General features: G+C 41.9%; 1 protein-coding gene across 1 annotated transcript; it reads left to right on the top strand.

Moving 5' to 3' along the window:
- The first annotated feature begins 4,221 nt into the window (after window positions 1–4,221).
- On the top strand, window positions 4,222–12,630 carry LOC128278853 (regulator of hypoxia-inducible factor 1-like). Its single transcript, XM_053017580.1, has 11 exons — window positions 4,222–4,231; window positions 5,748–5,896; window positions 10,333–10,552; window positions 10,618–10,714; window positions 10,796–11,167; window positions 11,344–11,500; window positions 11,583–11,662; window positions 11,726–11,839; window positions 11,904–12,054; window positions 12,113–12,442; window positions 12,508–12,630. The coding sequence occupies exons 1-11, from the start codon at window positions 4,222–4,224 to the stop codon at window positions 12,628–12,630; spliced, it is 1,803 nt and encodes a 600-aa protein (XP_052873540.1).
- Window positions 12,631–14,651: the final 2,021 nt, after the last annotated feature.

The raw sequence follows: 14,651 nt of genomic DNA, 5'->3' as shown, positions 1-14,651 counted from the left end.
CTGTGGGAAAAGAAACGGTATCTGTAAACCCTCTTACTGTGCGTTATGGCATTTACGCCGTTGAATTACGTTTGGCCGCTCAAATGATTTAGATTAACTCTCAGGATGTTGGGTTTTACCCAATGTATTTACTGACGTGATGTGATTGAAATCTCTTCACTGTGTTCTTGTTTGTTCTATTCGCGTAAAGTCATTAAAATAAAGTCATTTGAACAAGGTATAAAATAACAATCGAGAAAAATCGCTCAGTTGGGCCCACCCTGGCATGTCCTTTTAGCTTGGACGGTCCTTACAAAATATAATTTAATAGAAGTGTGCTAAAAAATGAAGTAAATCAAATGAAATATTATACAACAAAAAAATATTATCAACTAGTCGAAATATGCTGATCTCACCTACTGGCATACGAATTTATTCACTTCCTTTTACAGTTCTTCGTCATCTGTCTTCATGCTCACACGACCAAACGCTCAGTCAGAGGTCACGATAGGTTTGAAATATCATCTCTTTTGACCCTATAGTGCACCGAAAAGTGAAAGCTAGATACATTACCTTGAGCTACATTACGAGAGAGCCAAATAGACCAAAGTTAAACCGTATCCTACATATTGTCCTCAGTTCACCGGGACCCGGCCTATCGGCTCAAAATCATTGGGATGTCGATGAATGCTGTGAATAAGCATTTATGGACCAGTACGCTCTGTTTTCCTTTCTCTGTGAAAATTACCGTTTCTTTGCCCAATACTTTATGTAACCCTTATCTTGAAGAATGAAAAAACTTGTTGTTTTTAAGTTATAGTCGACGGCAAAACCAAGATATTGAGTAGTTAAGCAAACAAGATAATATTTGGTCTTTTGTAAGTTCAAATAATAAACAAAATCGGTCGTTCCAGCAGGAAATGCAGGGGGAAATGTAATCGCTTACAAGGCGCGTATAGTGAAGGCGTTTCATGAAAGGTATGTTAGGATATCAAAAACGCATCTGACATGGAATAACCGGTACCGATAACTGATCCCCACAACTTGGTCGCACGACAATTGATCTCAGTAACCATAGAAATTAACCATCGACAAAATTACGTTTAGCCGTCATGTTTATAACTGTGAAAATTAAAATATAAATTTTGTCAGAAAACAATAACCATCAGTAATTTTTATTCTCTTTTAATCATCTCAGTCGTAGTGACCCGTAGCGTCGTGACTAGCAAGCTGTCGAGCACGATCGGTCGGGCGTGTTCAACCGGAAACTGAGCCTCCAGAGGATTCGCATCATTGTCGGAACGCCCTCGATACACGTCGTCCGGAAGGTGTTTCCCGCGCTGCTCAGCGTATGTAGCAGCACCCTGTTCCCGTCACCCTGTGTCACCTGTGGCACTGGCCGTCCTTCCGCACTTCCTTCCTAACAGGTGGGCGAGAAGCTGGAGGGGATGTACCGGGGAATCTACAGCGGAATCGCGCGCCGCGCTTTGGATGTGGAGAGCTGAAAACGCCGGAAACGACTCCGCTGTTGCTGACCGCGATCGCCCGCAACCTCTTTAAAGTGGACATCACTTGGGACAAGGTAGTATCGCAGGATAGTGCGACCACCGCAGGAGGAGATCACCTTTACGGGCCGCTGTCGAGCGGGGGCCAGCTGTGTGATAGGGCTGTTAATTTTGGTCGCACTGTTTCCTTCGGAAGGTTTAGGGACAAAATTTGGGAAAACGCTACTTGCGCTTTTCTTCTCGAAAACTTCGCTGTCCCGGCCAGTCAACCCGAAAGTTCGGTTTTGGTTTTCGGGAACCGCAAAACACCAGGGGACGCTCCTTCTCCCCTAGTCAAATTTTGGATTTTCCGGGTTGCGAATTTTTTCATTTTATGCTAGGGAAAAATTAATCCATTATTTGTGCGTGTACTTTAAAACTTTATTTAAGATGCTTTCAATTGTCCGATGCTCTGATTATTAACATGCCGATCAACTTTGATTGTTTTTGTGATTTTATCGACATTTTCGACGACGGGTGCGAGGAAAAACGACTTTACGAGGTGAAGCTTTAACTTCCTATCTCATTAACGTGTGGGACTAGTCGTTCCTGCAGAAGGAGGGAAAAGATCTTGTGGACGGTATTAAACACCTATAGTTACGACATACAGGGTGATTATAAAAAAATGCAACAAAGTAAAACGCCATATTTTTTTCATTTTTGACTCAATTTTATTGAATGAAAGCAAAAAATGTCGGAAATTTCATAAAATTTTAGAACAAATTAGGTTTGTTCGAATTGGCCACCTTTGGCACGAATTATGGTCTTCAAACGGCCAATGAAACCGTTACACGCTGCCCGCAAGTGGCTCTGCGGTATTTTGTCCCATTCTCGGCGAAGCGTTTGCTTGAGGTGATCGAAAGTTTGGTATTTTTTAGTTCAAACCTTGCTTTCTAAAATACCCCAGGCACAATAGTCCAACGGATTGGCATCCGGAGATTTTGGGATCACGCCCATTGTGCGGTGGAAATGAAGCGAGGAACCTCATTTTTTAACCATTCTTGGGTGGCGCGTGCTGAGTACGATGGTGCTGAGTCCTGTTCGAATGTCCAAGGTCTGCGACCAAAATGTTTGCGTGTCCTAGGCTCCAATACACTCTTCAGAATATTTTGCGATAATATTCGGCATTTATTTTGACGCCACGGTCGAATAATACGAGCGGATAGCGACCATCGACTGTTATGGCGGCCCACACCCCCACCATGGCCGGCGCTTAAGTTCTGGTGGCCAACCGAAGGTGTAAATTTTCAGCTGACCTCTCTGGCAAGTAAACACGATCATTTTATTTGTTTACAAACTGCTGGATAACGAATGGTTTCTCATCTGAGAAAACCAAATTTGCCAGTTCACCACTTGCGGCCAAGCGAAGCAAGTCTTTGGTTCTTTCGAGTTTAACTTTTTTTTGTGCATCGGTAAGATCTTGCACTTTTTGGAACTTCAATGGCTTTAGTTCAAACTCATTTTGCAATATTTGCCGAATGGCATACTGCGATATGTTCAGCGCACGAGCCATTTTTCGGCCAGTGCGACACGGATTTCGATGAAGTCGCTTCTTCACTTTTCGAACCATTTCTGGTGATGTTGCTGTTTTTTTTCGTCCTCTTCCTTGACGTCAGGCTACGCTACCAGTATCACTGTAACGAGCGATGGTACGTGACACAAAAGATTTATTAACATTTAAATGCTGGAGGGCTCTAACGATAGCAACATGTGGTTTTCCAGCCAAATATAATGAAATCATACTGTTACGGTTGAGTTCCATCACGAATAACTTTTTTTCTGTAAAATTCCCACCAAAATGCTTTTGCACGCTTATAAACAATAAAATGAACTGTCACTGGTATAAATCTGACAGCTGTCGGACGAGAGGTTTAGAAATGACAGCAGTCGGAAGTTTGTTGCATTTTTTTATAATCACCCTGTAGTAGCCTGTCCTTCTTTTTGTCTATGGGGTAGATGATGCCAAGATTCCAGTCACAAGACATCGATTCGCTATCCCATACCCGAGCTATGATTTGATGAACATCGTGCTCTCTCCCCTCCATTTTTACTCAGCTCAGCTACAATCCCATCGATGCCTTATGTTCTGTTATTCTACAGCCGAGGGATGGCCCTCCGGGTCTTCTCAATGCTCGGTGGCAGAAGCAGATTTGTATCCGCCATTGTGCTGGGTCTCTGGTTGGTTACTGACCAGATTTCGAACCTGATTACCTATCTGTCAGAAGGTGACCTTAGGCATGAAGTTGTTGCGGTGATCTCCTTCACCCTTTATACACAACAGTTTTTCCCGTCATATCGCCACACTTAACTTCAGCGAACCAACCAGATTTGGCCTTTCCATGACACCCACGAGGCTTTGTGGCTGTCCTTCGGTCCAAATTTTGATACAGCAAATCAGCAGTTTCGATTCCCGATACCGGCGTGACAAGGGGGGTTGGCACGGTGCCAACAACACCGCCTGTAAAAACACAACGTTACAGAAAGTAACAGAGATTAATATTGTCTATAATGCAGGCCAATACCGCTCGGTGGTTGTAGACGGATAAGAAGAAGAAGAAGAAGAAGAAGAGGAAGAAATAATCAGGTTCGAAACATTGATTAATCTTCAACCATTATCGTTACTTATGTCGTGGTGAAGGCCTTCGTATGAGCCAACCCCGATCGCTCAGTTTTACACTGTTGATGATCGAGAAACAAAATGTTCAAAGGTATAAATAATACATAAATACATAAATACATAAATAAAACCTTCGCTCTAGTGATGAGCAGCATCGGATGGTAACACTTTCTTCAACACCTCAAACAATGCACGTGTTGCGATTCACTTTGTTAGTCGCTGCTGAGAACTGTAAATTTTACCCCTTTGAAGTTCAATTTTATCTCTGTTTTCAATAGTTCAAAAATCGTCCGTCGAGCCAACGCAGGACTTCAATGTTTTTAGAGATCGCCAAAAAACCAACATCCAATAGGTTCTTACCATCTTATCAAGGGGTTCAATGAATTGTTTAGTGATGAAACAGAAACAGCGTAGCGGGATCGGGTGCGGCCAACACCATTGACAGAAAACTTGTCACATGGGTCACTGCTATAGACACCCTCTCAAATATATGTAAACTAAGGGCAAAGTGAACACACCTCGATAGATCATCGCAAAAGCGGTTACGAAAGCCGCTGCAGCACGCACGAACCAAATGATGCATCTCGTTGTGGCGAGTGGGTCGTCGCCGATGTTTAGATTATGATGGCGTGAAAGCCGCTTGGGCCTGAAGGCCCGGCCCAGGTTGGTGAAACTAAAATAATTAGTCTATGATTAATGATCAATCGCTTGAAGCGACAGTGACAAATGCTTTTTGGCAAAACTTTCCTCGCATCTAAGAGAGTCAAAGAAGCTGATCATGCTGATGAAGATAACAACAAACGAATGCATTTTGGTGACAAGCAAATCGGGAAAGTGTTGTCATGTTGAGGTTGAAGATCGCGAAGATATTGAAATGAGTGTTGGAATGAGGGCTCCTGCCTCAGGGTTGCTAACTGTTTTCAGGCGCAAAAGTCTTGTATGTGTTGCCATTGTCCTGTCCTTCGAGGGCGGGGGTTGTGTACTTCAAGTCGCGATAGAATACGTGTTAAATTTCACACTTTGCACTGCAACTACGCCGGCTCGACTTGCTGGCAATTCTTGCACTTGGTTTTGACAGGGCAAATGTCGCAAACTATCCTTCTGTGGACTTCAGGTTTTAAGGAATCGAATAACTTATAGTAAGTTAACAATGTATCGAAAATAAGTTGCGTGCGAACATGATTGACGGCAACATAAAGTGTTATGTGCCGTAGCATAACTATTCGAAATTTGGCCAAACGCACAATCTATTTTTGCGTTTTTCTTACAACACTAAAGATGAGATAGGCAGAGAGAGAGAGGAATGGAGAAAAGGGAAAAAAGCTTGAAGCGGGACGGCACAACAGAGCTGGGACACTGGCAACCGAAACGCTTAGCCAGTCTCCGAGTCAGTGCTGTCCAAACTAGGGTCGTGGGCAGAGCCTTGACGCAGCGGAATGTGTTTCCTTCGTAGCTATCGCTTACGCATAATTATTATCCTTTGTGCCGTTTCAGCAGTGTCACCCACAGCATCGCCTGTTAATGAGTGTTTGTAATCGTTGCCCATTTTTTGTACTTTTTCTGTGACCTCTAATAAGATGTATCATTGGCCTCTTTTCCCGCTGCAGCTTCTGTTGATTCACGTGTGAAATTGCTCAGTATTTACCAATATGATGACTTCGATGGGTGTCGTCGATTGCACAGTGATTTTGTGTATTGCGTTACTAAAGTGCACTTTGATCCGGATCCCGATTCGTTGCTATGGAACTATTTACAGGTTAGTGTTGGTTACATCCAGTGTACGGAATGCGCCCCATTTCGATCATTTTCGACAGCGGCGTCCGCTGAGAAAACAACTCATCTCAAGTTTGCTTTCGTGATGATCTCTTTAAGCCAATAAACCGCGGTTATTTATCATCAACAAGAATCAACAAGAATGTGGATTGATAGATACTGTCCTGGTAATTTTAAAATGATTTAAATGTATTCCAAAATGTCACCACTAGTTATCGTTCTGGTTGGGTGACTTCAGATTTTCAATAATTCAATGAGACATTGAGTTGTAACATAACTCTACGGTGAAAACTCCATAATTAATCGAATTGGTTGGAACTCCAATTCGAATGGGTAACGAAGCATGTGTTGTTAAAGTTGAATTATTGAGCTTATTTAAGTCATAGACAAAACTGTACCAAAAAGGTTGTAGCCAGCAAACACAAATTTATAAGTAATCAATAATTTGCTCATAGCTCATAGCAAATATTCAACCTTCGCTTCACCTTCTGAATAGGAACAGAACAGAATTTAATTTTTCTTAATGCTTATTTAGGTCGTCTTTGCGTGGGTGTTTTTGGTCAAAGATTGAATTGCGCCAGACCAAGTATGTAAGCCGTTTATTAGGGCCGTTTTCTACATTAGGTACCGGGCAAACGAATGTCCAATGCAACACTATACAGCGTTATTTGCTCTTCAGTCTTGGTAATGAAATAGTCTTTTTCATATTTTTTGTTGAAAACACGATACTTGGTCTTGGCCTGAAAACACGCTAACCGACCTACAAATCGGGAAGGAACTTAAAGGACTCCACAATTATGTAAGCTTGAAAAGAGAAGTGATCAAGAGCGTGGAAGGCTTCACGCTTGCCAGCAAAAACGTGTCATACGCAGATGTTTTTTGAGTTGGTAACGGTTTTTAAACATACAGCCTGGCCTGATACCTGGCCAATGTATTATTACGGGGAAACTGTGAATGCCTTAGTCGTCCCCGTCGGAGCATTTAGCCGCTCCTTCTCCAACGCTACGAAAGTGCCATTAACTACTTCGAACGGGGGGGTTTTTGTCCACATATATTGTTTGAAGTGTTTGAATAGCGGAGTGATGTCACGGTGGTCCGACAAATCGGGCCTCGGGTCAGAAATTCATTTCATCCACAACGAATGTGTCGGCGAGGTTCGTGATGCTGCGTTCCTGCCGCAAGGCATTGTGTATGGAGCGGGTCTACCTTTGGTCTACAAGGTTATGCCGGATGATTTGCTCGAAAGTGTTTTCTAGGGTACAGCATACATTTCAAATGCCTTACGTAAAAGTCTTTCTAAGGAAATCATGCGCTCTCGAAGATCGAAATCAATAGGAGAGGCAATACGCCGTCGGCGCAATATCGCGTGTCGCGTGATGTAGATAGTGCCAGAATGTATAAGTTAAACTATGAATGGCAATAGTAACGGTGGTTTGTAAAATTATTTTCGAAATTGACCATGGCTGAGACTAAAAAATAAAATGTTCCAAAAAACACACACAACATCCACATTACATCTTGTCTACGTCAGGAAACAGTAAAAGAATAGATGATCACGTAACTTTTATATTCTCATTGAGCCAGTGTAGTGTAGTATACTCAATTAGTTATAAGATAGTCAATTACAAGCTATCATGGTCTGTTAAAGCTAAGCTCATTGATTTACATTAACTTGGATAAACGTAATAATTGATAAAGTTTTAAAGCCAATGCACTTTGGGGAATTTGTATGAGAAAGGCGGATATATCTTTATAAAGGCAAAAAATCTTTATCAAATTTTGTATGAAAAACGAAAGTAAGAGCTCGGACGCAACCGAAATGTTAACTGTGGCTTATAGTGAAGCTATAAAAAAAGCAGCGCTTATCAGTGGCTCAAATTTGTTTTCAGAGGGCCGAGGGTGAATTTTTGGCCCAAACAACACTCTAGTGATGCCAAAGCCACTTTATTCCCCAGATCTGGTCCCTTTTGACTTTGTACTGTTTTTTCAAAAACTCAAATTACCGCTTCGTGGTCAATTACTTTTAAAGTACACAAAAATCAAGAATAAGCCAAATCTTGTCCAAGCTAAACAGCTGTCAAAAATTGACTGATTACTCAAAATGGCCGAACTTTTTACCATAAATCAGTAAAATGTGTAGCAACCTAAAGCCCGGTCCACACGCTACGATAATCGTTTACGATGCCTCGTTTCAGACGCATCGTAACGATGCATCGTAGTGTGTGGACAGCGAAATTGGTCGTTTACGACCATCGTTTCAGGTCAAAAAAATCTGAACCATCCAGCATAAATTCTTTCCGATTTCCATACATGTGTGCGTGTGCTGATGGTGGTTTGGCATGTTGTTTTAAATGTTTTTAAAGCAAAAGTTTAACGTGTGAATAAAACTTTACTTAAACTTCGCTTTGAAAGCCATTTCCTCGACCACTAAGACTGGGACTGAAAATGGGAACGGGAACGCCGCAACGAACCAGCGCCATCGAAAACGGCCTGCACCCCGGAACGACCAGGCCCCGGTGCAACAGCAACGCCTGCACCTCCGGGTGAACACACAAAATCGCGTTAACGGAGAAAGAGCCGTCGAAGCAACCCAAAAAACGGTCTAGTGATTAACGACCCGCAGTTCCGTTTATTGGGCCCACGCCGTTAAGAAATTGGGTTCGGCAAATCTGCGTCATTGCTGCGAGCCACCAAGTGCGTCATTTTGGCAAAAACGTACGCACTCTCCCAACGTAGGAAACGGTAGAGTGATCAACGACCCGCGAACCCGTTAATTGGGCCCACGTCGTTAAGAAATTGGGTTCGGCAAATCTAACCCAAGCCACCAAGTGCGTCATTTTGGCGAACACGCACACACACACTCAACGCGAGTGCAGCTACGAATCAGCCACGGAACCAGCTACGAATCAGCTACGGAACCAGCTACGAATCAGCTACGGAACCAGCTACGGAATCATCCACGATCCTGCTTTCGTGAACACCCCATCGTGAGAATGCACAACATGATCTACGCCCGTCTCAACGTGGGGTCAACTGATCAACACTTGGCCGCTTACGCCAACAGCGGAAGAACCAGCAGCAAGCCTACGAACATCGCCGCTACATCCACATTCATGACGTCGCAGCCGGCAGCTTTCGACTCATCATCGCCGACATCGATGCATAATCTCGCTACATCCAACAACGGGTACCGTCTAAATCACCAGGCTACTCATTATGCGCGGTTCCCCCGACTTTTCCTCTGGCCTGACGAGTCGGCTAGAAGGGGCGTAGTGTAGCGACCTCGTCGTAGCGATATCTTTTCGAAAAGTCCGCGAATACAAATTCGGGCAGTCGAGCAGCACGGTTGAAAATCGTCAAGTATTCATTGAACAGTTTTCTCCACACCTTCGAAGAGAAGTTTCTCCGACCTTTCTCCGATGTCCGAGCCGTTCGGACGTGTGCCCGGCGTGGGCTAATCTAACGCACGCTCACGAACGACGATCTCAAATAAAAAAATAGCAACTACCTTCTGCTAAATATGATACACTAAAATGTTTTGATACGTAATTGTCTGCAAATATCGAACTTCTGATAAAAATTGAATATTTACAGGATATAAAATGATCGAGGAGATTTACACATTACGTTTATGGATGTTTTTAAACAACTAATTTCGAAGTATCTAGTCCATGAACTATTATTTAAACGGTTGATAGAATACTTATTTGTCATTTTCTTCGTCCAAACTTGATCTACTTATTAATCAATTATTTACTTGATTAAATACATGATCCGTCGCGATATCGTCATTAAAATTTCCTTCCATGATAAAAACAAACTTTAAATATATCAAGAAAACTAAGTTTATGGGCTGCCTATAACCTAATGCAATTGAACTAATTTTAGGGTCACTGCTTTGGTATTGCAGGAATGAAAGAGTCTTCTAAATTGTACATTGCACATTGTGCATAAAAATTACACAACGTAGAGTTCTATACAAACGTATATTTGGAAAGAGGTAAATACTTATTACCTGCAAAGGGTACATTCGGTGTGTTCGGTTAGTTTGGTAGCGCAAGGCCCCGGAATAATTTTGTTGCATTATCAAATATCAAGAGCACCATGTGATCGATGCGAGGGCACTTTTTACAGTCAATAGTTGCGATAGGAGATGAAACGAAGAATGTGATGATCCTAAAAAGAACCGATGTAGGAAATGTAGACATAGATGTACTGCATAGAGTAGAGATTATTTTAAAGGAAATAACATAGATTTAGGAGAATAAGGAATGGTTTTTCGAGTTATAAGCGAATTCCCGATAGTTTTGGCCACATTATTACTAAGTAGAATGGAACGAATGCAAGATAGCGCTAGTGTTGTACTAAGTATGACTATCAACTAATTAGCCTTCAAACTTCTATTGATGTTCCTGACAGAACTACTCCACTCATCCCCGTCGTTATGATAGAAGGACGATCGAGATGGGCACTTGTGTCCAGGAATGTGCCGCAGCGTCCGCGGCTTACAACATAACGACCGTTCTAGAAGATTGCGTATCGAGCAAAGTGTGGGCACAGTATGAGTTCAATTCCAGCGTTGAAACAGTGAAATGTATCAGTTCTACAGAATCCACCCCTCAAGACGCGACAGAGATAGGTAACGCATGTGTTTGCGGACCAAGTGTAAAAGTTTTAACCGTAAATCTACCGCTGTACCATTAGGCATTCTTGAAGTGGCTTTCCTCTGCTGTGCTGTCGGAATTGTAGTGCTAGTCGGTTTGTCTACAGTAAAAGACACAGCTAAACCACAATCCACCAGGTGAGATGCTAGCTTCTCGAGTGCAGCATTCTGAGAGGGTTAACATCTGCGCTAACCACCTTTCGCATTTGGTTGATCAAGTTTCTTTCCAGTCCCTTCATGTCTTGTGAAGTCGTTTTCACTCGCACGAACCCTGCCCAAGCTGGTGAACCGGAACGGCCGGTCAGAATCGGCGCTCTACCATTTGGATGGTATACGGACAATCGCAACGATGAGTATTCTGTTGGCTCATTCCTCTATACCGTTATTAAAAATGCCCCTGAAGAATGTAGAGCAGCTCGAGTCTCAGCTCGACCATCCCTTACTTCCGATTGTAATGGCCGCTAATACGTACACAGTACAGTTGTTTTTCATCCTGGGAGGATTTCTGTTGGCAGTCAGCATACTCGAGCGTGGGGATACAGAAACATCGGTATCATTCTTTTTTGAACGAGTTAAAAATCGGCTGATAAGGTAATGAAACACCACATGCTGTGCACCTTAATTCATTTCTTTCTTGAGTCCTTTCCAGATTTTTCTTTTTTTATCATCAATGTTCTTGGAGAAGCAACTCTTTTTCACCTCCTCTGTATGTCTCCACTGATGTGTGTAAAATATCAACAGTGTTTTGCTTGCTTAAACTATTTCAGGATACTGCCGTCCTACATTTTCGTAATCTTCTTTCACGCATCCTGGTACCGTCACCTGTTCGACGGCCCAATCGGACACCGATTCACGGATTACTGTACTTCGCACTGGTGGACCAACTTGCTGTTCGTTAACAACTACGTCCACACGGAGGAACCGGTAATTAAAAATTAGTGTCCCTGGTAATTGTGAGTTTAGGGGTTCGTATGCACCAACCAGACATGTCTACTTCGTTTTCCAGTGTATCCAATTCGCATGGTATTTAGGGGCGGACTTTCAGCTTTACCTGGTCGGAACAGCGTTGATGATGCTAATGTTACGGTATGGAATCAATTAAATGTATCCGCCCAAAAGAATTGGCAATGTGTTCTCTTACTGCAACAGATTTCCCAAAGGAGCGCGATCTATTCAAATCTGCATGGTGTTGAGCGCGCTGTTGGTTCCCGCGATTACGATCTATGTCTTCAGGCTGGACGCTACTGTTATGTTTATCTTGAAGTGTGTTTTGCTTGCGCCTGCAACGGGCAGAATCATAACCAAAACTAAATTGTTTCAATTGCAGATACGTTTTGAAAGAAATCAGAACTTTGCCCTATTACACCAAGGTGTACCTTCCATTGGAGACGAACGCGGGCAACTATTTCTTCGGTGTCCTTGGTGGCATTTGCTATCATAAGTACAAAGACAAACCGTCGGGATTTGCTCGGCTAAAGGTAACAGGAGGCTGATAGTGTTAAATTCTTCAATAGCGTCATTCAATCCGCCTTATAGATGAACTATTTGCTTCTGATTGTGGGCACGCTCTTTGTAACGGGAAATTGCTTGACGATGCTGCTACCCGAAGACCATTTGGACTATCCTTCCATTTTGCTTGCCGTGTTTGGTTCGTTCCTGAAGAGCATCTGGGGACTGTTTCTAACCATAGTGCTGCTCTACTTGGCCCTGAAGCGGCCACCACCGGTGTTGGCAGTAGCACTTCGACATCCGATGCTGCTCGTGGGATCTAAACTTAGCTACTGCATCTATCTTGTCCAGTATGGCTTAATTTACACCATCTACAGATACGTCACAGAACCGCTGATGTACAATGGGTTTACTCTGGTCTGTGCCATTCACTTCTGCCTTGAAAATACGGTTCTGAAAAATTATATTTTCTGTAATTTCAGCTTTTGTTCACGTCCACGATCGTGAGCGTAACATTGACGGTCGCTTTCTTGCTGCACGTGTGCCTGGAGCTGCCTTGTGATACGCTTCTGAAACCCGAAAATCCCGGAAGCAAGCGAAAATAATCAATTTTACAAACTGGTGCTCCTGAAGTTTTCTTTAAGAATATTATACTTTGAAGCTTTACCATCGTAGTTGGAGTGAATAAACATATGCATTCTGTAGGAATTCTTAGCGAACTATGTAATAGAACGAAATGAAATTTGATTATCGCCGAAACGTGGAAAATTGTCAAACTTTGCGATGGATGACCGTCTCAATTTTCGAGCAAAGAGTTTGCCATGTGTTTTCGGATGTAGATGCAGAAAGTAAACGACTAGTTGATATTAAAGTTTCATTTTCTTCATTTTTGCTTTTCACCATTGCTAAAGCAGTTTTCACTTAAGTCAGAAGTGCATGGTCAGAATGATGCACTGTTCTGCAATGTGAATGCGAGTAGAGTACGGACATTTGTTATTTGTCTCAGCCACAGCATCGCGAGCGGTCGTATCGTGCCCAAAACCCAACAAAACCAAAGTGTGAGTAGGTTTTATTACGAGTTTGTTTCCAAGTCCAACAAACAGATTCGCTCACATACTTTATTTTTGGGAAATCCTTGTTTTTATTCATATACTTTTTTTGTTTTTCATTAATCAAAAGTTTCGTACAGGTTTGCTCAACAAAGTAATTTTTGCGGCGTTTACTTTATCCGTTTAGTTCTACTTGTTAGTCTACGTTACGCTAGTGCTTAATGTATTCTTTAGAGAATAAAGTATCCTAGTGCAGATCCACTTCTAGTTGTTTTTTTTTTAATTCAATTTACGCTCGTTTTGGATAACTCATCGAGTAAATTCATAGTATGGTACGAAAGTGCACTCGTTCCAAGCAAACTCGCCATTTTCATTACGAAACTAAATTTGGTTGTTTTGATGCCGATGAAACATTTGGCTGTGCCATCGTGTACTGTTAATCTCCCTAATGCCAATTTCAATAATGCTATTCAGTGCAGCCTTTTCCATCAAACGGATCCTTTGTAATATAACAAACTAGCACCAAAATGCTTTCATAATGATGATGATGATATATAAGTGAATGTATATACATAGCTTCTTGGTGTGTATGTCTGTGGCTGTGTGTTCAAAGCTTTAATTTTTTCATGATATCGCTAGAGTTCATGATTAGATATTGTATGAAGTATGGAGCATATATGAGATACACATTGACAGACTTGCACCTGAACAGATAAATGTCTATACCATTGCCTAAACCAGTGCGTATTTAGATTTTAGCGTTCAGAATGTAACTTTAATGAAAAGTTCGAAAGGTTACTAAGGGTTGTATAGGATACTATTAATGAGGATCTCTTTCTGTTGTTCAAGCAATCCCTGAACGTTTAAAATGTTTAATAACTAATAAAGGAGCAACAGGAATTGAACCTAGGTAACTTAGGTGGGAAACAAGCACTTCAATCACAAGGCTATGGACGGCGACTCTCTCTCATGCATTGTTACCTCCGGATTGACGCTATGGCTTGTTCGGTGTTGTACAATGTACACGAATCTTATCTGTATCATACAATGTTGTTTCATTGTTTAATTAATAAATACGGCAGTGAATGTGTTTTTCTCTCCTTTCTTACCTCATCTTACTGACTGGTTAGTGTCATAATTCTTTGTTCAATAATCTAGAATTACTTTTTTGCAATCAACACAAAACGCTACTCTTTAAGTAAAGAAATTAGTCACGAAACAAGCCAAATATCTTTCACAATCGGTATTCGTTGTTACAATGTGCCTATCTTTCTCTCTCTATCTCTTTCTCTGCTATGAATGTTCCACCGGAAACTGATTCGTGGATAGGATAAAATCGATTCATCCGGAACATGGTTTTACAGTTTATTTTATTGTGAGTAAACACATATCGTAACATATTATATCGGCATTGTAAACGTGCAATCAGTTGGTTCGGCTTCGGTGAATGCAAGACGATTTCAACTAAACAACTATAACCAATGGAAAAACGAATTGGATAGGCTACAATTCAATTAACATTAACATCTCGCTACGATTAATTTGCACGTTTTATGATACAAACACGTTTGCATTCT

Source organism: Anopheles cruzii, chromosome 2, assembly GCF_943734635.1.
Source record: "Anopheles cruzii chromosome 2, idAnoCruzAS_RS32_06, whole genome shotgun sequence".
NCBI classification, from domain to species: Eukaryota; Metazoa; Arthropoda; class Insecta; order Diptera; family Culicidae; genus Anopheles; species Anopheles cruzii.
The sequence above is the reverse complement of the archived record's forward strand: the minus strand, read 5'-3'. Positions and strand labels throughout refer to the sequence as shown.